Source organism: Plecotus auritus (genome assembly GCF_963455305.1).
Source record: "Plecotus auritus genome assembly, chromosome: 5".
NCBI classification, from domain to species: domain Eukaryota; kingdom Metazoa; phylum Chordata; class Mammalia; order Chiroptera; family Vespertilionidae; genus Plecotus; species Plecotus auritus.
The window spans coordinates 170,114,977-170,137,805 of NC_137776.1; the positions used below are offsets into that span (position 1 = coordinate 170,114,977).

The window sequence follows — 22,829 nt, forward strand, 5'->3', positions numbered from 1 at the left end:
AGCCCGTCTGACTGCCAGTCACTGTTCCACAGACCTGAATGCCACCTCACAGGGAATGCCCAGGTTTGCTGTCCCTGTGCAGTTCTTCCAACCCCCCCACCCCACCCACCACCCCCCCACACACACAGGCCTGGAGAGACCCAAGTGATGTCTGGGGCCCGTGTAGCAGCAGGCTGGGAGCCAGGCTGGGGGTGCCCAGGAGTGGCGAGCAGACTGGGAAGCTGGTGATTAACCACCCGGAGTCACGCCGCCTTCGAAGATCGCTCTTGTGGGGAACATTCCACTGCATGGGGAGGAATCACTGAGCTAATTCTAGTCAAGATCGCTCAGCTTTATTTCCTACCGACACTTCCAAACGGAAGGCTGTGTACTTACACATTTAGGATCGCACTGTGAGACAGAAACGTCTATTCTGGGTGAGTAATGGGGAAGAGATTTAAGGGCTGGGAGAGAGAGAGGACTGGAAAGAGCTGCCCTAGCCCAACACACCAGCACTGTGAAACAGAAGTCCTAGCAAGGAGCTCGGTGTGTTGGAGAGGAAACGAAACATCTCCTAGCCGGTCTGGGGTGGTATCTCTGGCAGCCAACAATGATTTAATTATCTCATATGCAAATGTGCCCTGTGAACTAGAAGATAATTCGTGGATGTCAGATGTAGGCAAGAGCGTGCCATAGGCAAATGGCTGGGCCTGGGAGTCAGATGGGCGTGGGTGTAAGTGCTGCCTCACCCACTTAGGGGGCCAAGCTGCTTGCCTGTCTGGGTCTGTGTTCCTCAACTGTAAATGGGGAGCACTTGCAGTAACATCGTCTTCCAAGCATTGCTCTGAGGACCAGATAAGGAAACGGATATTCTTTATAAATTGGCAAGTGCTGTGCACTCTCAGGTATTATTCTTGTTTCCGTCCTTAAGCCCCAAAATAGATGATGGGATTATCAGAGAGCAGCCACCAGGGCTGTCACTAAGCTGGGTGCAGGACCCCTCCCTGGGAGTGGAGAGGAGAGGACTGGAGCCAGAGGAGCCTGTGGGCCCGCCCTCCCCTGCCGGACTGACAGAATGAGGCCATCTTCTGTCAGGGGCCGCATCCCAATATCCAAGTGGCCGTCTGGGTGAGAGACGTGCGTACGGCTACAACTGGAACGTTTCAAAGGCCGCTTTCTCCAGCGACATCCATCAGCCCAAATGGAGTTTCAAAAAAATACTCAACAGCTTATCTTGGGGCGTGGGAGGCAGGTGGGGACGGCCTTGTGCAGAGCCTGGCAGACCCGACTGCGCCTGGCTGCTGGCAGCCCACAGAGGAGGAGGCCATCCCTCACATGCTGCAAGGCGGGCGTCTCTTCTTTCTTCTCAGCAACTGGAATTAACACTCCTTGTAGCCGTGGAGTAAAGAGTCAAGATAGTGGACCTTGGGGTCTGCCGCCTATCAGCTATGTGTGACTTTGACAGACGTCTAATGCGAAACGCGTTTGAGTTTGATGCTTCCACCTACCTGCTTCATACGGTTTCTGTGGAATTAAGTTAAATAATCACACTTAGCCCAGGGCCATGCACTTAATGAGGGCTCAATAAATATTCACTGTTATTGTTTCCTTTCATTACTTTTACTGTAATGGGTCACTAAAGTAATGTTACCAAAGACATGCTTCCAACTCTGATCAGAGCTGCGAGGGGCCTTTAAGGGGGGGGGGGCAGGGAAGAGGGTAGGATTAGTTATATTTCTGATGAACGGCTCAGGTCATTTTAGAGACTTGGCTAGTGGTAGGAGAGTGTCCGCAGGTGCTGGGGTGCACCTTAACAGAGCTGAGCATGCTGGGGTGCTGTGGGCTTGATTGTGTCCCTGCCAAGTCCATATGTTGAAACCCTAACCCCAGTGTGACTGTATTTGGAGACAGGCCTCTAGGGAAGTAATGAAGGTGAAATGAGGTCATAAGGTTGGGGCGCTGATCTGATGGGACTGTGTCCGTATAAGAAGAGAGACCAGAGAGCTGGCTCACTCTCTGCCATTGAGGACACAGTGAGAGGTGGCCGACTGCAGGCCAGGAAGAGAGACCTCACCAGAACCAAACTGCCGGCACCTGACCTCCGACTTCAATGACGTCCCATTCCCCTTTACTTCCTCGTCTATTTTGCACATGTGTATTAGTTAATAGATGTCAAAGTAGAACATATATGCAGAAAGCTTACATTGTATGTTTTTCAAAGTAATACAAGTGCATAACTTCTAATTTAAATAGTAGCAAAGAGCTCATAATTAAAAGCAGCAGCCCTTGCACCCCCTCTTTCCATGGCCTATTTTAGAATTCATATGTGTTTACTACAAAAAATCAGAAAATATAGACAAGCAAACCTAGTATAACATTAAATCCCATCTCTCATTTTAGAATTTCTTCCAAATCATTTAGCCATGCATTTTTCCCCGGGAAAGGTTCTCGGTGTATTTTTTCTGTGCATTATAGCTCTAATCACTGTGTGCCTTCGATTAAGGGGAGGAAACAAATATTTGCTGAGTAGCAGGCGCTCAGCCCTTGCTGCTCAGTGTGTGTTCCGAGGGCCAGCAGCCAGGCATCATGGGAGCTTGTCAGGAATGCAGGGTCTCAGGCACCACCTCAGATCTGCGTTTTGACAGGATTGTGGTGCCCGGGATGCATGTTGAAGCTGGGGAGGGCTGTGTGGACTCGAGCTGCTCACAGGCACCGTCCACGCATTGCTCCTCACAGTCCCGATCAAGAGGCTGAGCCAGCATGCAAACACGTGCTGCTGCCTTTGTTGGGAAACGTGCCTCAAGATGCTGCCAGCTGAACTAAACAAGGTGATTGATGAGAAGGGGGATTTACATTCGGGCCCGAGCTCCTTATCTTGTCAGGGCCAGGACACACAGTTCCTGGACATGGCACCAGGCTGCACACCACGCTTTGGGTAGTGCTGTTTAGATCACAAGCAGGAAAGTTGGGGGCTGGGACGGCACCAGGCTTCTCTGGCTCTGGATCCCGACCTCTTCCACTCTGCATGCGCCTGACTCTCCCTCGTACAGTGACACACACGCGCAGGCAGGCACATCCTAGGAGAGACCTGGCCCCGGACTCGGGTGACCAGGAAGCGTCTGCCTCTTGATTCCCTGCCTCTCTGTCCCACCAGCCCTCTGTGTACATTACACGGTTTTACACCAGGGTTATTGTTCTCATTGTCAACTCCTTCTGTCAGGGCCAAGCAGAGCTGGGGACTTGCAGCGCATCTGGAGTCAAAAGAAGCCGAGCAAAGAAGCCTTGGTGGACTTGGAAAGAGACAGAACAACTTTGCTCAGCTCAAGTTCCCAAGGCGAAAAGAGCTCTCAGATCCCAGGGTCCACATAGAACCCAGTATTTACAAACTCCAGGCCTGGCTCCACCTGTGGTGGCAGAAGTGGGTGAATAATGCCTCTGAGCCAGAAGCAAGGCCACTGGGAAGGTGTGGGCCAGCAGAGGCAGAGCCAGACTCATCTCAAACACTGCAGGGTCTTGGGCACCACCTCCGATCAGATTCGGTCCAGCCTCATGTCACCTTCCCCAAGGAGCCCAGGGAATCCCATGAATTTGGGTCATGGGGTTCATTTTCACTTGGCCATTGGGAAGACTCATAACCCTTCATATAGCACAACTTAGTTAAATGAATTGGGAGTCAGAGTTTGAAGTTCCAGGCCACTGTTCTCTGCTGTGTGACCTAAGGAAGTTACTCAACCTTTCTGAGTCAGTTTCCTCATCTGTAAGGTGGGGCATAATACTGGCCTCAGAAAGGTGTTGTAAGGATTAGTGATAATGTCTGTGAAGTGCCTAGAACCAACTCATTCATTCATTCAGCATGACGATATGGAGCACCTTTGGGTGCCTGGGACTGGAGGTGCAGTGGTGAGCTGGGGCTCAGAGCCAGCAAGGAAGACAGAGTGTCAAAGAGCCACACAGACGAGCACTGAGCAAGCCATGGTGTGCGCTCCACAGGGAAGTGCAGGCAGCTGTGTTGCCGGGTCTAAGCTGGGAGCCAGGGAAGGTCTCTGAACAAGTGATTTTGAGCTCAGATCCCATTAAGTAAGAAAGGATATTCCAGGAGCACAGAGGGGACTATTAATACGATGCAGAATATAGTTTTGGGTAGAGAGAAGGGGTCAATTGTATTTTACTTTTTGAGTTAAAATTTACATACAGCCAAATGCACAGATCTTAAGGTCCAAGTTGATGACTTTTGACAAATACACCCACAAAGCCAGCACCTCTGTCCAGATGTGAAACATTGCCATCAGATTGGGCTGACCTGATTTACTGTCTCCCGTCTGGTGGAATCAAAGTCAGGGCCTGGCTTTTAACGGGAACATTTTTTGGTGGTGCAGAGGGCTACAGCTTTGGACTAGGCTTAAATCCCAACTCCACCACTTCCTACCCAGAGGACTTGGCCCAGGTCTCCCCACCTCTCTGCGACTCAGTTTTCTCATCTGTAAAATAGGGCTAATTAAACCTTCTGCATAGGTTTGCTTAAAGGATTGAATCTGCCAAGGTTTGTATATGCTCAGCTGGGCGTGTGGTGGGTGGGAGCCTGTGGTTGAGCCCTGTTTCATTTCCAGAATGGGAACTCTGGTGGGAGGTGCTAGTGATGGGGCAGCTGTCGCACACCTGCTAACACTGGTCTCTTCCCCACAGGGATGTGCCTGCAGGCCTTTGTAGAGGCTTTCTTTTACCTGGCTCAGAGGAAGTTCAAGATGCTGCCCCTGCACCAGCAGGTGGCCTCGCTGATCGACCTGTGTGAATACCACCTGTCCCTGCTGGATGAAAAGCGTCTGGTGTGTGGCCGGAGTGGCAGGTTTGGGAGCCGGCCCCCTCACGGTGGCATGCCCCAGGAAGCCACCCCGGCTGCCCCGCTGGTGGAGGGCCACCTCCCAGCCGGCACAGGCAAGCTCTCCCATTCCCCACGCGCCCTGTCCTGAGGGCCACTCTGTCCTCCCGGAACAAGCAAGCCCTTCAGGGCTGGAGAGAGGCCCTGGGCTTCCCACGTGGAGAAACGCCGGCTGCTGGGATTCCTGCCGGGGGGTCCTGCGCTTCGGGAGGCCGACTGACTCGCGCCCGCCTTCCTCCCAGTGCCTCATGGTGGTAAACCTGTTTACAAGTCACAGTGGACATATGACATCCCAAAGGCGACAGATGGCATCTCCTAGTCCGAGCTCATGGGAAGCGACAGCGGGGGTGAAACTGTTGTGTTTGGGGCACCAACAGCCTCAGACTGCGCTGTGGTGAGGAAAGGACGTGAGGCAGCCGAGTCCTGGGTCTGCGGGGCCCAGAGGGAGCACTGGCTGAAGCCCAGGAGCATCATGCCTACTTCCTGCCTCCGCTCTGCGGGATGGAGTGGAAATACTCGAGACTCTCCCATCCGATCATGTGCTACATGGGTGTAGTTAACAGATTAGCCTCATTTATTTCATTAGCTTGCCTATTGCTGCAGTGTTCAGTTTGTTATTAATTAAGAAATAATTAACTAAAGTCACTAACTATGGCTCCTCAAGTCTTCAAGCTGGCAGGAGCCAGAGGGGTCATTTTGCCTGATTTTGTTTGACCTTGACCCCAAGGCAGGAGTCCCATGGTTGTATGGCCTCTGACTGAAGCCCTCCCCGTTTGGGGTGCTCTCTGTGTGGCTCCTGTGTGCTGGGCATCCTGGGTGAGAGGAGGAGGCTCCTGAGAGGAGGAGACAAGACCGGGTGAGGGTTAGGAGGAGGAGGAACATGAGGCCAGACCCAGGTGCCAGAGGTGGTGGGAGGAAAAGGGGAGCTCCTTGCACAAGAGTGGGCTCCCCTCCTGTCTCCACCTGTGTCCCCTCCTCTCAGAGGGGAAGCCACAGGGGCATTGTGGGTATGGCCACGGGCAAGTGCGGACCTAGGGCCCACCCACAACACGTGGACGGAGGCTGCCCTTGCAGAGTCACGCTCCCCACAGCATGGTTGGATTTGGGTTAATGTGGCCCTTGCTCAGAGGGTCCACTTTAATGCGTCCTGGCAGCCCTGGGAAGAGCTGACATCACACTCCGAGCCAGGAGGGTGCCAGGTGTGAGGGCATCAGCACAGTGCCTGGCACACAGGAGGGCTCAGGAAATGCTCACAAAGAAAGGGCAAGGAGGAGGGTCCTGTGGGCAGGAGGGTGCCCCGGGCCAGCACGTCTGTCCTCCTCCTCCTCGGCTGTCCCTGTCTTCTCCCTCCCACAACCTTCCCTGTCTCCTGAGTCCCCTACGCTCAGGCCCACTGGAGCAGTTGAGGCAGCAGCTCACACACAGCCGCACACAGTCCCGAGCAACTTGCACTCAGCCTCCCAGGAATGTTTCTAAACCCAAAGAGAAGGTTGTTAACAAGATCCCGCCCACTCTTAGCCAGTTATTTTACAGCAGGAGGCCCACCCGAATCCTTGCTGGACCCTCCTTCCAGCCAGCCCATTCTCTCAATAACACCTGCTTCCCCTGCATATGGCTCCCAGGCAACGCCCTGTCCTGCGCCTCCTCCCTCCTGCCCCTCAGAGCACAGGCTGCTCCGCCAGGGTTAGGGTCTAGATTACAAGGAGTCCCCATCCCTGCAGACACAGCAGAGTAAGCCCCGCCCCCACGCCCCACAGGGTATTAGGGAAATGAGGCTGCTGATTTACAGGAGGCCTGATGTGATGGACGGGCCCTGTTTTCCCGATGCTGTTGATCAGAGGCCGCTCCATCGCCAGAGTGAGTGATGGGAGACTGTCCCACCTCTTCAGTGACTAACGGAAGCCCCACCGTGTTCACCCTTCTGGTAACTGGCCGCCAGTTTTGCAGGGTGTGACTGAAGCGATAGCCAAAGCAGACATTTCCTTCCTCCTAGCAGAGAGGCTGGACCCGGAGCCCAGGCCAGAGCCCAGCCCTGTGCTTGCCTGTGGGATAAGCCCGTCTCAAGAAGGCCCTCGCCTCCACCGGCCTCCCCTCCCCACTCTGATTCCCGCAGACTGTCCAGCCACCGGCCCTCACTGTTCCCCTGGCTGAGTCCCTGGAGGGCAGCCTCCAGCATGGGCTCGCCTGCCTTGTTTGGGGTGCGTGCATCACTGGGCATGGGTGATGTCGCCATGGCACCGCGGCCTGGCCGGAACAGGGCAGCAGAAGGTGCTTGTCACTGCACATTGGGTCCAGTGCAGCTGTTAGGGCCTCTGGAGATGGCACCTCCATCTCCTAAACATGACTCCTTCCCCTCTGTCTCCCTGGGGCTCTGTCCACTCTCCCTAGCTCAGACCTCATCATCTCTCACCTGGAATTCATCTGTCTCCTACCTCTTCACCCCTCAATCCATCCTCCATCCCTCAGATGGAAGGAATTTGGAGAACCACAGGCTGACCACAGGAACCCCTACTCCAATCAACCCTCATCCCTTCCCCAATGAAGCCCCAGACCTTGATGCCAGCGCTCAAGGCCCCTCATAATCTAATCCCTTTCTTCCTGAAACACCCTATCAGGGGTGGGCAAACTTTTTGACTCGAGGGCCACAATGGGTTCTTAAACTGGACCGGAGGGCCGGAACAAAAGCATGGATGGAGTGTTTGTGTGAACTAATATAAATTCAAAGTAAAGGAGTGGAGGGGAAAGCAAGAGAACCGGATAGAACAGCCGGATCCGGCCCTCGGGCCGTAGTTTGCCCAAGGCTGCCCTAGATCCACACCTGGCCCACAGCTCAGGCTCCCTGCCCATGACCCGTGCTCCCACTGCTCTTAGTAGCTGTTGGTTTTTTTTTTAATCTTTATTGTTGGAAGTATTACATAGGTACTTCTTTTTTCCCCATTAACCTCTTCTAGCCCACTCCCTTCTGCCCCCTGCCCCCTCCCCCCAGGTCCTCACCACCCCATTGTCTGTGTCCACGGGTTATGCATATAGGCATACAAGTTTATTGATTGATCTCTTCTCACCCACCTGCCTTCCCTCTGAGGTTCAATAGTCTGTTCATGCTTCTATGTCTCTGGGTGTATTTTTGATCATCAGTTTATTTGGTTCATTAGATTCCACATATGAGTGAGATCATGTGATACTTACCTTTCTCTGACTGGCTTATTTTGTTCCGCATAATACTCCAAGTCCATCCATGCTGTTGCAAATGGTAAGAGTTTTTTTCTTTTTTTATTGCCACATATCCATTGTGTAAATGTACCCCAGTTTTTTTTTCTAGTCATCTGCTGATGGGCACTTAGGCTGTTTCCAACTCTTGGCAATTGTAAATAGCGCTGCTATGAACATAGGGGTGCATATATTCTTTCTGATGAGTGTTTTGGGTGTCTTAGGATACATTCCTAGAAGTGGATCAATGGGTCAAATGGCAGTTTCAATTTTAATTTTTTGAAGAAACGCCATACTGTTTTCCATACAGTCTGCATTCCCACCAGCAGAGAACTAGGGTTCCCTTTTTTCCACAACCTTGCCAACACTTGTCGTTTGTTGATTTGTTGATGATAGCCATTCTGACAGGTGTGGGGTGATATCTCCTTGTCGTTTTTGGTCTGCATCTCTCCGATGATTAGTGACTTTGAGCATTTTTTCATATGCCTCTTGACCTTCTGTATGTCCTCTTTCGAAAAGTGTCTATTTAGGTTCCTTGCCCATTCTTAATTGGATTGTTTGTCTTCCTTTTGTTAAGTTGTATGAGTTCCCTATATATTTTGGAGATTAACCCCTTATTGGGCTCTCTTGTTGTTTTGTTGATGGTTTTTTTGCTGTGCAGAAGCTTTTTGTTTTCATGTAGCCCCATGTATGTTCTCCTTGGTTTTCTTTGCCCTGGGAGATGTATCCGTAAACATATTGCTTCGATAGCTGTCTGAGATTTTGCTGCCTATGGTTTCTTCTAATATTTTTATGGTTTCATGTCTTACATTTAAGTTTGTTATCCATTTTGAGTTTATTTTTGTGTATGGTGTAAGTTGGTGGTCTAGTTTTATTTTTTTGCATGTATCTGTCCAATTTTCCAACACCATTTGTTGAAGAGACTGTCTTGACCCCATTGTATGCTCTTGCCTCCTTTGTCAAATATTAATTGAGCATAAGGCTTGGGTCAATTTCTGGATTCTCTGTTCTGTTCCATTAATCTATATGCCTATTCTTGTGCCAGTACCAGGTTTTTAGTACAGTGGCTTTGTAGTATAACTTGATATCTGGTATTGAGATCCCTCCAACTTTGTTCTTTCTCAGGATTGCTGCAGCTATTTGGGGTCTTTTTTGATTCCATATAAATTTTTGGATAGTTTGTTCTAGGTCTGTGAAATTTGCCGTTGGTATTTTAATGGGGATTGCATTGAATCTATAGATTGCTTTGGGTAGTATGGACCTTTTAATGATGTTGATTCTACCAATCCATGAATACTGTATATTCTTCCACTTGTTTAAATCTTCCTCAATCTCTTTTTTCAATGTCCTGTAGTTTTCTGAGTACAGGTCTTTTACCTCCTTGGTTAGGTTTATTCCTAAGTATCTTACTGTTTTTTGTCTTTGTATCTATTTTCACCATGTGGGAAGAGAACATTCTGGTTCTTACCACGATGGGAAGGCCACATGTTGCGGGTCCACTCTGTGCTCGCCTGTCCTTACATTTGCTGTCCTCTCTCTCTCTGTCCAATGGAAACATTTCTCTTTCAAGGTCAAGCTCAAATGTCCCCTATGCACATCCCCTAAACAGAATGAACCATGCCCTCCTGTACCTGTGAGAACATGGGAAGTTCCTTCATTATTATCACACCTGCCCTGTGGCATCACGGCATTGCTCTCACCAAGCAGAGAGTTCTTTCAGGGGCAGGCAGGGGCAGGGGTCATGCCGGCCCCTGGGTGGTCCATGTCAGCTGTCTCTCCTGCTCCGCAGCAGCCTGCCATTGTGTGGGGTGGGGTGGGGTGGGTCAGATCAGATGATCCCCGCGAGTGCTGACAGTGGGGTGGGTGGGGTGGTAGGACCCGCTTGCGGAGGAGCCCAGACACTCGGAATGGCTCGCTGTGCCTTTCCTAGAACCAGCTCCCTTCCCACCGAATTTGACATTAGTTCAACACAGCCGTTTACAAAGCACTTTTACAGCCCCTTCTCATCCAGTCCCCCTCAGCCCAGCAAAGGATCGGGGTTCTCATCACCGTCTCTTCACATTTGGGGACTAATGTGCAAGGCCTCGTGGCTGAGCCTGGACTCCTAGGGAGGTTCCGTGGCCCCAAATCCCATGCTCCTTTCTCGGCACCAGAGCTGTGCAACCCAGCAGGGAGAGGGTTTGGGCCCATTTCACAGATGTGGAAGCCGCGTCTCAGAGAGGCTGGGAGTGGCTGGGGGCTCGGCTCAGGGCTGTCTGATCTGACCTCCTCTGGCTGAGCCCCCGAAGGGCTCTGTGGGCCACGTGCATCCTACGGGCTCCGGGTCCCTGAGCTTCGTGAGGGGCACAGGCCTCTCACTTGCTCTCTGGGAACGCAGAATGAAGAATGGAAAGGACGGTACTCATAGAAGGTGTTTCGTAAAACAAAGTGCTGCCCAGTGCTGTGTTGTCTTCAGACGGGCTCTCGTGTAAGCCAGGTGTGGGGCGGGGGGTGGGGAGGAGGGAAAGGTTCCTTCTTGAACGTTGTAATCCAACAAGACAGATGCGGCAGCCGCCCGCTCCCTCAGTGCCTCCCGCCATCCTCCCACGTGAAGACATCCACGGGCTGAGAAATGGCCTCTGCCGCTCCCCGGCACCTGGCGTTTGCCTTGTGATTGGCGGAGTATCAGAGCAGAATAGCTTAATTGTTTTAATGTCTTGATTAATGGCCTGCAGTTGAGAATTGGACTTGAAATGCTGGGCATCTGAGCGCCTTCCCTGGAAGCTCAGAAACGACGCCCTGTCCCCTCTGGGAGCCCGGGCCTCTCCACGGGTGCGAACGAACCGCAGACCCGCCTCGCCTTGATGGAGCCTTCTGCCAATCTCCTGCTTCGTTTGATGGATGTGAGGGACATTCCCCGTGTGGCATATGGATTTCTCCCTCTTGGGATAAGTTCACATTTTTTTCTGTACCCAGGACAAAGGAGCTTTGCAGAACAGTCAACATATTCAATTACCTCCATCTCTAGTAACCAAAAGTCTTGATTTGTATGTAACTAGAAAGGCCCAGTGCTTGTGCATATGGTACACACACACGCACGCACACACACGCACACATATGCACACTGAGCACCACTGAGCTTTGGTATAAAATGATAAAATGACTGATGTTTTTCTCGTTTCTGACAATTGGCCTCTGAGTCTCATGTCGGGAGCAGAGAACAGGGGGCTCGGTGCACCCAGGGGTAACATATGAGCCCACCAAGAGCTCGCGGAAATGTTTCCTCCCACGCGGAGGCGTTTCCTAAGGTTCAACCAGCACCCTCATCTCAGGCCACCGGACCTGCCAGCTTCCCCGGGTCCCTCCCGGCTGCAGAGGCCAGGCCAGGAGCTGGACAGTGAACGAAATCAGCGGGATGCTCTCCCTTCCGAGTGAGGAAGACGAGGGCTGAGAATCCCAGAGGAGGGCCTGGGTGATGGTGGGAAGGGCGAGGGAGGGGCTGGGTTTTGCTGTCTGTCACTCTCACTAGGTGACCAGGGACTTCACCTCTTTGCCCTCGTCCTGGCCTCTACGGGGGAGACCATGCCATCATGAGTGAGGAGCCTGGCTTGGGACCTGGCGCCGGGGAAGCATCTTAATAAATGGCTGCTGAGGGAAGGAAAGGGAGCCAGGGAGTCCTTGCCCACTTCGTGGCTCCCTGTGCTCTGGCCAGAGGGCCCGGTGCTCGAGCCTCCTCCCTCCGTGGGGGCTTTGCTACTTGCTAGGCTGCTCCTGCCTCTTACCGCTTTTTAAAATTCTTTATTAAATGTTCATGGCGCATGAAGTCGAGGTTCCATAACTCGGCCTCAGTTGTCTTGGTAACTTTGTAAAATGCAATAATAAAGTGAAGCTGAGTGTTGCTAACAGTCTCATTGTATATAAATGGCCGCAAAGTATTGATGATTTTGTTCTGTGTGATAATGTTGGACAGCAAGTCCACCGGGATGGACAAAGCTCATTCATTGTGGGCCAATTGGTGAGAAAGGGGCTCCTTTTAATTTTTCCTTCCCTGATGGCTAATGTTGGCCTGGGAAGCTAAATGTTGCCTCAAGGAACCTGTGAGACTCCGGGGCAGCTGGAGGGAGGTGTTTGGAGAAACCCTCACCCTTCATCTACAGGGGACAGTCACCCTTAGGGAGGGAGTGACGTGTTCCTGGAGTTTAGACACCTGTCAGAGGCTCTGTGGCAATGGCGGTGAGGCAGGTGGCTTGCTCCCCTTCCTCAGCCAAGGCCACCGTAGGGGCCCTGGTGGGACAGCATGGAGAGGAAAGCAGCCGTCCACCTTATTATTGCAGGTCAGCATGTTCCAGGCCCCCATAGAGCCACGACACCCACAGTGTCCTGCCCCAAAGCAGGGCTCCTGGCTCCGCGGCCTGCAAAGAGCTGCCCACTCAGGGTCCAGGGGCGACACTTCCTCTGTGCTCACACGCCCTGTGCGAAGTGGCACCTGCTAGGAGGGAAAGGACCAGAGCCTCGTCCCGGCAGAACGGGGCCTTGGCGCAGGGCTCGGAGCCCCTTGCTTCAGGGCAGCTCGGAGTGTCCCGCACATTCTGCTGTCTCCACTTACTAAAATCTGGAAGACTGTCGTGCCGTCTACATAACTTTCCTTTTTTAAAAAAAGCTTTTGAAGAGTTTTGAGTCTGGTAATACATCTGGAAAACTCACCTTCATGGAAATTCATTCTTCAAGGAGCCTGGGTAAAAATGAGAACCACACCTGGGAAGGACACTCAGCCACTTGGCATCTTGTTGCTTTGATCATTTTTTAAAATATGCAATGGCACACACACACACACACACACACACACACATAGTGCACACGTGAGGGTAATGCATATATATATGTATGACCAAAACAAAAATAGCACAAACGACATACATGGACGAGTCATGTTCTATTCACGCCTGTCCCTCAATCCTCAGTCTGTTCCCAGAGGCAAATACAGTTTCTGGGTTTGCGTGTCCTTTCCAAGCCAGCCCCACATGTGCAAGAATCCTCACACATGAGTGATACCCCTTTTCCTCCTCTGGACATGGACCTGCAGTCTGCTTTTTTCACTTAACACTGTTTCTTAGACATTGTTGCAGGATGCGTATGTGCAGGCTGGCTCAGTTTTTTAATGGCATCATGGCGTGCCGCTATATGACGCACTGCAATTACTTATAACACTTTAGTCTACGGAACTGGTCCCAGTTGATGCTTTTAGGTTGTTTCCAGTTTTCTGTTGCTACATACAGTCCTTCAGGTATGTTCTTGCACATGCATCTTTGTGTATGAGAATGAGTGTGTCCTAAAGTCGAATTGCTAGGTCAAAGGGTACATGCATATTAAACTGTAATCGCTATGTCAAATTGCCCTCCAAAGAGACTGGACCAATTTTCAGTCCCGCCAACAAGGTGAGGGGGTCAGTTCCCCCTCCTCCCGACATAGCTATTGTCAAAACGGTGACCTTTGCCAACTGATGGGTGAAAAACATGTCACATCCTGGTAATAAATGTAACGTTTGTTTCTCTCATATGTTTCTCTCATATGATGAAGTTGAGACTTTTATGTGTTGAAAAGCCATTTGTATTTCCTTTTCTATGAGCTGGCTGCTCGTTCTTTGCCTATGTTTCTACTTGTCTTTTTCATGTGGATTTGTAGCATCTCTTTGTAGATGAAAAGAATTCACCTTTTGTCATATTTTTGCAAAATATGTGTTCTATATGGGCCGTTTTTCAGCAGCCAGCTGTCTCTCTGCTTCCAACACATTCTCCGAAGGCTGCCTGAGTGGCTTTTCTCTAATGCCAACCTGGCCCTGGCCGGTGTGGCTCAGTTGGTTGAGCTTTGTCCCATAATCGGTTTGATTCTGGGTCAGGGCACATACCCAGGTTGGGGGTTCGATCCCTGGTTGGGGTGCGTGCAGGAGGCAACCGATCTATGTTTCTCTCTCAAATCAATGTTTCTCACTTTCTGTCTCTTCCCCTTTCTCTAAAACCAATAAAAACATATCCTCAGATGAGGATTAAAAAAATAAAATGCCAGTCTGATCATGTCACCGTCCTACCTAAAGATATAAAACAGCTTCCTACCACCTGGGTCCAGCTGAAACTCCTCCCTTGGTTTTGGGGGTCCTCCTTTTGGGGCCCAGTCTTTCCCCAGCCAGGCCAACAGGGCCACCATGTGCAGCCTGAAGGTTGTGCACCGCACTGGGGGGGATGGGGGAGCATGACATACAGAGAACCTCAGGTGCGCCCCCTGGAGGTGAACAACGGGGCAGGCTGCTCAGCCAAGGCCTTTCTCCCAGAACCTTACCTCAGGTCTCCCCACACTTTTGGCCATTCCCCAAATGCTCTTCCAGTCCCCAGGGCTACACCCAGGCTCTTCCTCTGTCCCTAACACCCTTCCATCCCTGTGCGCTGGTGAGCTTCCTACTCACCCAGCAGATGACAGTCACCTCCTCTGCAAAGCTGATCCTACTCCCCCAGGCTGGCTCATCCCTGCCTCGGGCCCCCACAGCCCTCGTGTGTTCCTTTAACCCACTTCAAGGTGATTCGCACTCTAGGGAAGGACTGTGCTCATTCATGTCTGGATCCCACCCCAGCCAGAGCCCAGCACAGAGGAGGTCTCAGGGAATGTGTGGAATGAATGAATGACTGGAGGTTGCCTTCACATGAGGAGTGCGGGGTGAAGCCCAGCCTCTCCGCCTTCTCAGCCTAATGTAAAGTGCTGCGTTTGCCCAACAGGCTGTTCTTCTGTATAAATGTCCATTCAACCCTGCAAAATGCAAGTTCTTAAAAAGACAGCAGACTGGTTCTTCCCGGGGAATTCCAGTCTGCAGTGAAGGCCTTTGTATTTAGTAGATGTTGCTCTTTTCAGATGATAAAGCAAAGCCCTTCCAGGGAGCAGGTTGCCTCTCTCTCCTAGTTCCCTGGAGGAGCGTCGTGATCTACAGGGACACCTGCCGTGGGGATTGCCCAGGGGCCCGGGCTCAGGGCGCTGCCCGGTCTGTAAAGGTTGATAGGATGCAGGCACTAACACAGCTCCTTCTCCCCAAACGCCCTCCTCCCGCCCCTGTTGGGTCAGCCCTCACCGCCCATCCCTCCTCAGATGGAAAATGTGCCCACAGCTCTCCTGCTCTGCTGTCATCACCCACTGGGCACCTGCGGGGCCTCCTGCTACTTGGCTCACCTCCTGTCCTCTGTTGACCATCAGCCTTCCCCCTGCATCCTGGGGACCCTTAAAAATGTGAGTTGGGTAATGGTCCTCCCAGCTGCTCTTTCCCCCATGGCTTCCCCTCACTCTGAGGATCAAGGTGAGTCCCTGCCTGGCCCCTGTGGCCCTTACAGCCTCCCCGTGCCCTGCACCCCATGGGGTCTGTGCCTTTCCAGCTCCTCCAGGCACCGTGTCACCTGGCAAAGGCCTGCTGAGCCGGCAGGGCTCCGTGTCACCACCCCTTCCCCCCACTCCCCACCCCCACTCCCCACCCCCACTCAGTAACTACTGAGAACCTTCTAAGCGCCAGCCAGGCCCTGGCGAGGGGACAATGTGAGCGGACCTGGCCCTGCCCGCCTGGAGCTGAAGGTCAGACAGCGGTTAACAGGTGCAGAGGCAGAGGCGGGAGCAGAGAGGAGGGCTTTGCAGGGCCTGGGTGTGCTCAGCTCCGAGGGTCTGGCCCGGCACACAGCGCGGGCCAGTGGGAGATGCCCCCCTCCTTCCGCTGGAGAGAGTTTAGAGGACAATATGCTCAGGTTGTGTTTTGGAAGGTCACGGAGTTTAGGATTTGGAGAGTGGACTGTGGAGTTGGTGGAGCACGCATGGGCGTGGAGAGGCTGCTGCAGGGCGTGGGGGTCCAGGCGGGAGGGGATGCAGCTGGAACCTGGGGACACTCTGGACTCAAGGCTTATAGGAGGAAAACGGATGGCCCCTCACGTCACGTGATTGGATGCCATCTACCTCTCTGCGTGAGGGCAGGTCCTGTCCGTCCTGTGGCAGCACTCACAGAACCCAGCAGGGGCTCAGTCCATCACAGGTGGAATGTCCTGGGAGTGAATGAATGGATGAGTGAGTGAGTGCGTGAGTGAATGAATGACAGGTGAGAGGGAATCGTGTGGAGTTAATGAATTTAACAGATGGGGAAATTGATGCTCTGTGTTGTGGGGTGGTGTGTCAGCTGGGGGAGCCGGTGACAACCCTGGGGTGGGGCACAGCCAGCAGCAGACCCAGGAGGGAGGCCACAGGCTGCTTGCCCAGGCCCCATCTCCTCCCGCCTCTCTCACAAATCCCTGTTTTCATAACTTGTCATTTCCACACACACCCACAGGCAGGAACACACACTGTCCCAATAAATAAATCTGGGCCACTTTTCAGCATCGTTTAACGTCCCAGGAAGGTAGGATCACGTGGCAGCCAGCAGCAGCCCATTAGCCGGCAGGCTGAAGCATATCATATTAAATTCCACGGCCGGCGGAGCCCGCGAGACCCTGTGCGGCTCGGAAGTCTGCGCTGATTTATTAGAATGCGATCCCGCTGCTTATTTCCCATAATGAACACGTCGCCCCTCCTCCTGCCAGGACCCTGTTCCACCCGGGAAACAGGAGTGGAAGGGTCTTGCACTCACTCCCTGCCTACAGCTGGAAAGGAAGAGGGGACGACATGGAAGGGAAATTGTCGGGGGCAGGTTCTGGGCTGGGGGTGAACCTGGATGCTGTTTGCGGAGTCAGACTCAAGGCATCATGCTACCTTCCTGCCCGGCCCTCTGCCCACTGCTCTCTGCCCGGGGTCTCCCCGATCACCTCTGGGGAGCCTTCAGCACGGGCGGGCCAGGCACACCAGCCACAGCTGTGCACCATGGGACGCACAAGCCACACCTGACAGGCCCACGTGCAGAAGCGCACCCACGGATACCCACCTATTCCAGCGTGCAGGCTATACCTACGATGCCAACACACACCACAGCCATCACAGCTGGTACACCGCGTACACACGCACACACACGCACACACATTCTCATACACACACGTTCACCTTACATTGTGAATTTCCAAGCAGCAGATGAACTTAGTTATTAATTGCTACTTTTATTGATCAGTGGTAAATATATATATATGGCCTTTCCTTTTTTGAACCTACTATGTGGCAAGCATACAAAGTTGAATAAACTTGGACCCAAATCCTGACGACCCCTCGTAGAGGGAAGCCCAGCGCTACGTTCTTTAGAATATCTATTTTCCTCTTAGGTAGATTCCTTTCTGTCTCTGTGACTTCAACACTGCTGGCCCAAAAAAATGGCTATTTCATGATTCTATTCATTTGCTTTTCTTGAATTATTAGTTTAGATGAGTGTATTCTCATTTACTTATTGTCCATTTCTATTCCTTCTTTGGAACTTGTTATTTCTATATTTTTGCCTGTTTCACTGCTAGGATAATTGTTTAATTCTTCAAATTTCCAATTATTTGTCTTTTGCGATATTCTCAGATAATTCTTTAAGTTGATGTTCCAGAATGTATCACAACTGACTTTTTTTTTTTTCTGCAAAAAGCTTTATTGTTTCCTTTGGTCCCATGCATGGGAGAGGGCTTCAGGGTGGTTAGAGAATGCGTAGTTTCGGGCAGAGGCTCAGGTAACAGCCAGACACCAGGGGATGCAGAGGGGCCCCTCAAAGGCCTCGGGCTCCAGAGGCTTCTAGTCGTGCTGGAGGGTGAGCCTTGGAAGAGAGACTCGCCCCGCCCAGCCTGGGGGCCAGCAGCCCGCGGAGGTGCAGGTGTGGCCCATCTTCCTGATGAGTTTCCCCTCCTCACCCAGGAAGTGGTTCTCCGGGAAGTCACAGAGCTGAGGGTCTGCGCGGGAAGAACCCAGGCCGGCAGCTCCAAAAGGGCCTGGGTCCGGCTCTCTCCAAGGCCAGGGCGGTCCATGGCTGAGTTTTGCCCCCTCATCTGGGGAGGCTTCAGCGCGTCCTGGGGAGAATGCGGCCACCGCGCTGGTTTTGCATCTTTAAGAGCCGCTCAGCGCCCTCAGCTTCTTCTCCGCCAACTCGCAGAAGAAGGGGCCCACACCCCAAGACCACATCTCCTGGTGGAAGTAGCAGCCCCGAGAGAGGTAGGTGTGTGAGGCCCGCAGAGGCAGGCTGGCCAGGCGGCTGACCGCAGCCTCCACCTCGGTGGAATAATTGTGACGAATTTGGGAGCTCATGGTTGTTTGGCAACGAGGAGTTAAGGTAGAAAAAAACCCGGTGTGTTGGCTGGTCCCGGAGGTGGTTCTGAAGGGGGTGACTGGATAAGACAGAGGAGCGTGGCCGGAGTCCGGAGGAAGGGGCGTCCCTGGGTCTGTTCTGTCCAAACACTGTTGAAGCAGGAGACAGATCTGGGGCCGCCGAGGGCCCTCTCCATACATAACTGACTTTTAAGCCCCACGGAGCTTTTGGTTCTTATCAGTGATATTCTTTTTTAAAAAAATATTTTTATTGATTTTTAGAGAGAGAGGAAGAGAGAGAAAGAAACAGAGAAACATAGATGTGAGAGCAGGACATTGATTGGCTGCCTTCTGCACGCCCCCTACCAGGGATCGAGCTTGCAACAACCCGGGCATGTGCCCTGACCAGGAATGGAACCGCATTCATTCAGGACCTCTGGAGAGGCTGCCGCAGACCTGGCACGCTAAGGCCGGGCGCCACGGGAGCAGCGCAAGGCTCCTGGCGGTCCTGGTTGGGCACCTCAGTCTGCACCTGTGCCCTGCCCCTCCCTCAGGGCAGGTGGGGCAGCTCCACCTTCTCCCCCTTCAGCTTGCTTCTCCTCTGATCAGCCTACACCTGTTCTTCCTGCCTCGCTTGATACAGGAGTCACCAGGATACTTGTTAAACTTCAGAGTCCGTGGGACTAAGGTATAGAAGCAAACTCACATGTTATAAAACACATCTGTTTATGTGCCCATGCATATGTGTGGATGTATACTTGAATTGTAGGTATATGTGTATACGTATATACATTTATTTCCTGTCTGCTGAAAAGGTCAAGAAGAAAGGGCATTCCAGTCGCTCAGCTCTAGCTTTGTCATTTCATTCCCCAGGGCTTTTCGGAGACATGACTAATTCCATAGCTGGGCAAAGGTAGGTACAAGGTGAGCTGAGACATCTCGTAATGCCAGAAAGTCAGGAAATGCTTGAAAACAACACTGGGGACATGTCGCTAGGACCTGGGCACCAGTTTGAAGGGGCTCCCTGTGGCCAAATCTGGGACTATTTGAGCACCAAAGTAATTAAGTAGAGTAATGAATTATAAACCCTTAATAATAGGACTTTATGAGTCCATACCGATAATAAGACAAAAGCAAGTACATGGGGAGAAGGGAGGAGGACCTTTGTGGGGTGGAGTGGTGAAGTGGAAAGAGTTCTGGAATTGACACATCTTTTGCAGCCCTCCCAGTAAGGACTGGATCAATCAAGAACCATTATTAGCCTAGCCCAGTGGTCGGCAAACTGCAGCTCGCGAGCCTTTGCCTCTCTGTTGACTAATGAGTTTGCTGACCACTGGCCTAGCCAGTTTGGCTCAGTGGAGAGTGTCAGCCTGCAGACTGAAGGGCACCTACCTCGGTTGCAGGCTTGATCCCTGGCTCTGGTTAGGGCAGGTGTAGGAGGCAACCAATCAATGTTTCTCTGTCTCTCCCCTCCCTTCCACTCTCTCTGAAAATCAGTGGAAAAATATCCTCAGGTGAGGATTACCAACGACCACAAGAAGAATCATTAATAGTTGCTAGATGTCTAGGAGGACATTTTTTTAAAAATATATTTTATTGATTTTCTACAGAGAGGAAGGGAGAGGACCAGAGAGTTAGAAACATCGATGAGAGAGAAACATCGATCAGCTGTCTTCTGCACACCTCCTACTGGGGATGTGCCCACAGCCAAGGTACATACCCTTGACTGGAATCGAACCTGGGACCCTTCAGTCCGCAGGCCGATGCTCTATCCACTGAGCCACACCGGTTAGGGCCAGGAGGACATTTTTAGAAGGAGCAGGATTTTGCGTGGTTTCAGAAGGTCTCCTCACATACTGCTCATTAGTTGTAAGCAAGGCAAAAAAACAAAACCCAGTAATCATACAGTGGCGACCTTGGACCATGCCTTGGGCAGGTGATCAAGATTAACATCACCAGCGAGGGACAGATGGGCGTCATAAAGACTTACTATGTATGTGTGTGTGTGGCATGTGACGTTATGTGCTCACCTGTAGATTTGTGGCAATAAGGATGCAACCCCGTTGCCTGTGGTTCTGTGGCCCTGGAGGGCACTGCCTAGTTCTGACCAGGGCCAGAGAAAAACACACCATCACGCTGAGTGGCCTCAGCATAGCTTCACCATTTCTTATGGGGATCCCTCACCAAGACTCCCCACCAGGGATTCTCAGGAACATCTGTCCCTCTTCACTCTCTGGGGGCATCGTTCCCCAACATCTCACTCTGGCCCGTGTCCCCGGCTTCCCCTGCCTTCCGCTGGGCTCCTGGCTGAGGCCTCTGATGAGCCCAGCTCTGGCCGAGTTGGGGAACTTGAGGCTGCGCCCTGGAGGGGTCTTTCCATCTGTTGTGCGGTTCTTTCACCCTGGACTCTCGAACTCCCTTCCGCTCTGGAAAATGCCCTTTTACTAGTCCTTGATCTCTTTCTCTTTTACCTTTTCTCCCTCCAGGGATTCCTGATAGTTGGACCTTGGACAGCCTGGATTGAGGCTCCAGTTTTTTTTCCCCCTCTTCTACTCTCTACCTGTATATTTTGTTTTGCTTTCTAGGACAGTGCCTCAACTTGGTGTTCCAGCTCTTCTATCGGATATTTTATTTTTATTAAAAAGTCTAATAGGAGCTCCTTCTTGCCCTTGATGTCTTTTTCATAGCATCCTGTTCTTATCTCCCTGAGGATGTTATAGTTCAGAGTTTTTTTAAAATGATCTTCTCTTTCTTGCATTGTCTCTATTTCCTATCTCCCTTCTTGGGCTGGTTGATTTGGCCTTTCCCTTTCATGCTGCAAGTTTTCTTTTGAGCTGTTATATTTGCAAATCGGAGGTTTTGTTGCCATTGTGAAGCAGAGGCCTGGGGAAATTCTCATCTAGTGTCTATTATTCATTGGGCACTTTCCTCAACTGTCTGGGACGGGGGAGGGGTCCTGGCTCCCTGTGCTTTTTGCAGGTGTGTATACATGCTCGCAGGGCATGGCGATCGGCAGGGGGCATTCTGGGATGCTGCGACTGATGCACTCTTTGCATTTGGGGGAATATCTGCAGGTCTTTTCTCCGAAGCCAGTTTTTCCAAACAAGTATGTTCCACCCAGTTACTGGGGGAAAGATGCCTGGCCCTGGGAATTCTGGGAGCAGAGAAGGCTCTCATGGGGAGGGCACTACTGAGGGAAGCAAACGAAAGCTCACCTTACGCCTCCCACCTGCTGTCCCCCAACACCTCACAGAGTCCTCTGCTTTACCTGGTGTCCCCACGTCAAGAGCATAACTGTTCAATTCCTTCAGAGAAAAATGTCCAGTTCCTCACAAGGAGTTGGGGGGTAAAGAAGTGTCCTGGCTGGCAGAGCAGAAAGAGGTGGCTGGGGTCCGGGCATCCTGCTTCCATCCTGGTGCCCTGGCTGTGCCTCACATCAAGCTGGGCCTCTGGCCCCTGAGCCTCTTACTGACTAACTAGAGGCCCGTTGCACAAAGATTCATGCAAGAATAGGCCTTCCTTCCCCTGGCTTCTCTCCCGGCCGCCCGGGAGCCTGCAAGTCCTCACTCCCAGCGGAGCGCCACTCTTGTAGCTCCCTTTGCCTCCCTCCATCCCCCTCATAGTAGGCGTCCAGCCCCGCCCGGCTGCTTCACACCTGCATATGCAAATTAACCTTCCATCTTTGTTGGGTTAATTTGCATACTCACTCCTGATTGGCTGATGGGCGTTGCAGAGGTACGGTCAACTTGCATATTTTTCTTAGTGTAGAAGATATCTCCTTCCATGTTAATTTTGGCCACTTTGAAGAAGTGTCTATTTAGGTCCTTTGCCCACTTATTAATTGGATTGTTTGTCTTCCTTTTGTTTCGTTGTACAAGTTCCTTATATATTTTAGATATTAACGCTTTATCAGATGTATCATTGCCAAATATGTTCTCCCATGCAGTGGGCTCCCTTTTTGTTTTGTTTTGTTTTCTTTTGCTGTGCAGAAGCTTTTTACTTTGATGTACTAATAGTTCCATTTGTTTACTTTCTCCTTACTTTCCTTTGTCCTAGGAGATGTATCTATAAACATATTGCTATGAGAGATGTCTGAGATTTTGCTGCCTATGGTTTCTTCTAGAATTTTTATGGTTTCCCAACTTACATTTAAGTCTTTTATCCATTTTGAGTTTATATTTTTTGTGTATGGTGTAAGTTGGTGGTCTAGTTTCATTTACTTGCATGTACCTGTCCAATTTTCCCAACACCATTTATTGAAGAGACTGTCTTGACTCCGTTGTATACTCTTGCCTCCTTTGTCAAATATTATTTGAGCGTAATGGCTTGGGTCAATTTCTGGGGTTTCTGTTCTGTTCCATTGATCTATATGCTTGTTCTTGTGCCAGTACCAGGCTGTTTTGATTATGGTGGCTTTGTAATATAATTTGATATCTGGTATTGTAATTTTTCCAACTTTGTTCTTCTTTCTCAAGATTGCTGCAGCTATTCGGGGTCTTTTTGAGTCCATATAAATTTTTGGAGTATTTGTTCTAGATCTGTGAAATATGCTGTTGGTATTTTAATAGGGGATTGA

General features: G+C 51.5%; 1 protein-coding gene across 1 annotated transcript in view; it reads left to right on the top strand.

The window, feature by feature from the left end:
• Positions 1–14,080, top strand: part of TTLL11 (tubulin tyrosine ligase like 11) — a gene marked incomplete at its 5' end in the record, with an annotated part of 196,961 nt that extends 182,881 nt beyond the window's left edge. The window contains 1 exon segment of the mRNA XM_080669649.1: positions 4,663–14,080. Within this exon segment, the coding sequence (XP_080525775.1) occupies positions 4,663–4,946 (284 nt within the window). The 3' untranslated portion in view covers positions 4,947–14,080.
• Between the last annotated feature and the right edge of the window lie 8,749 nt (positions 14,081–22,829).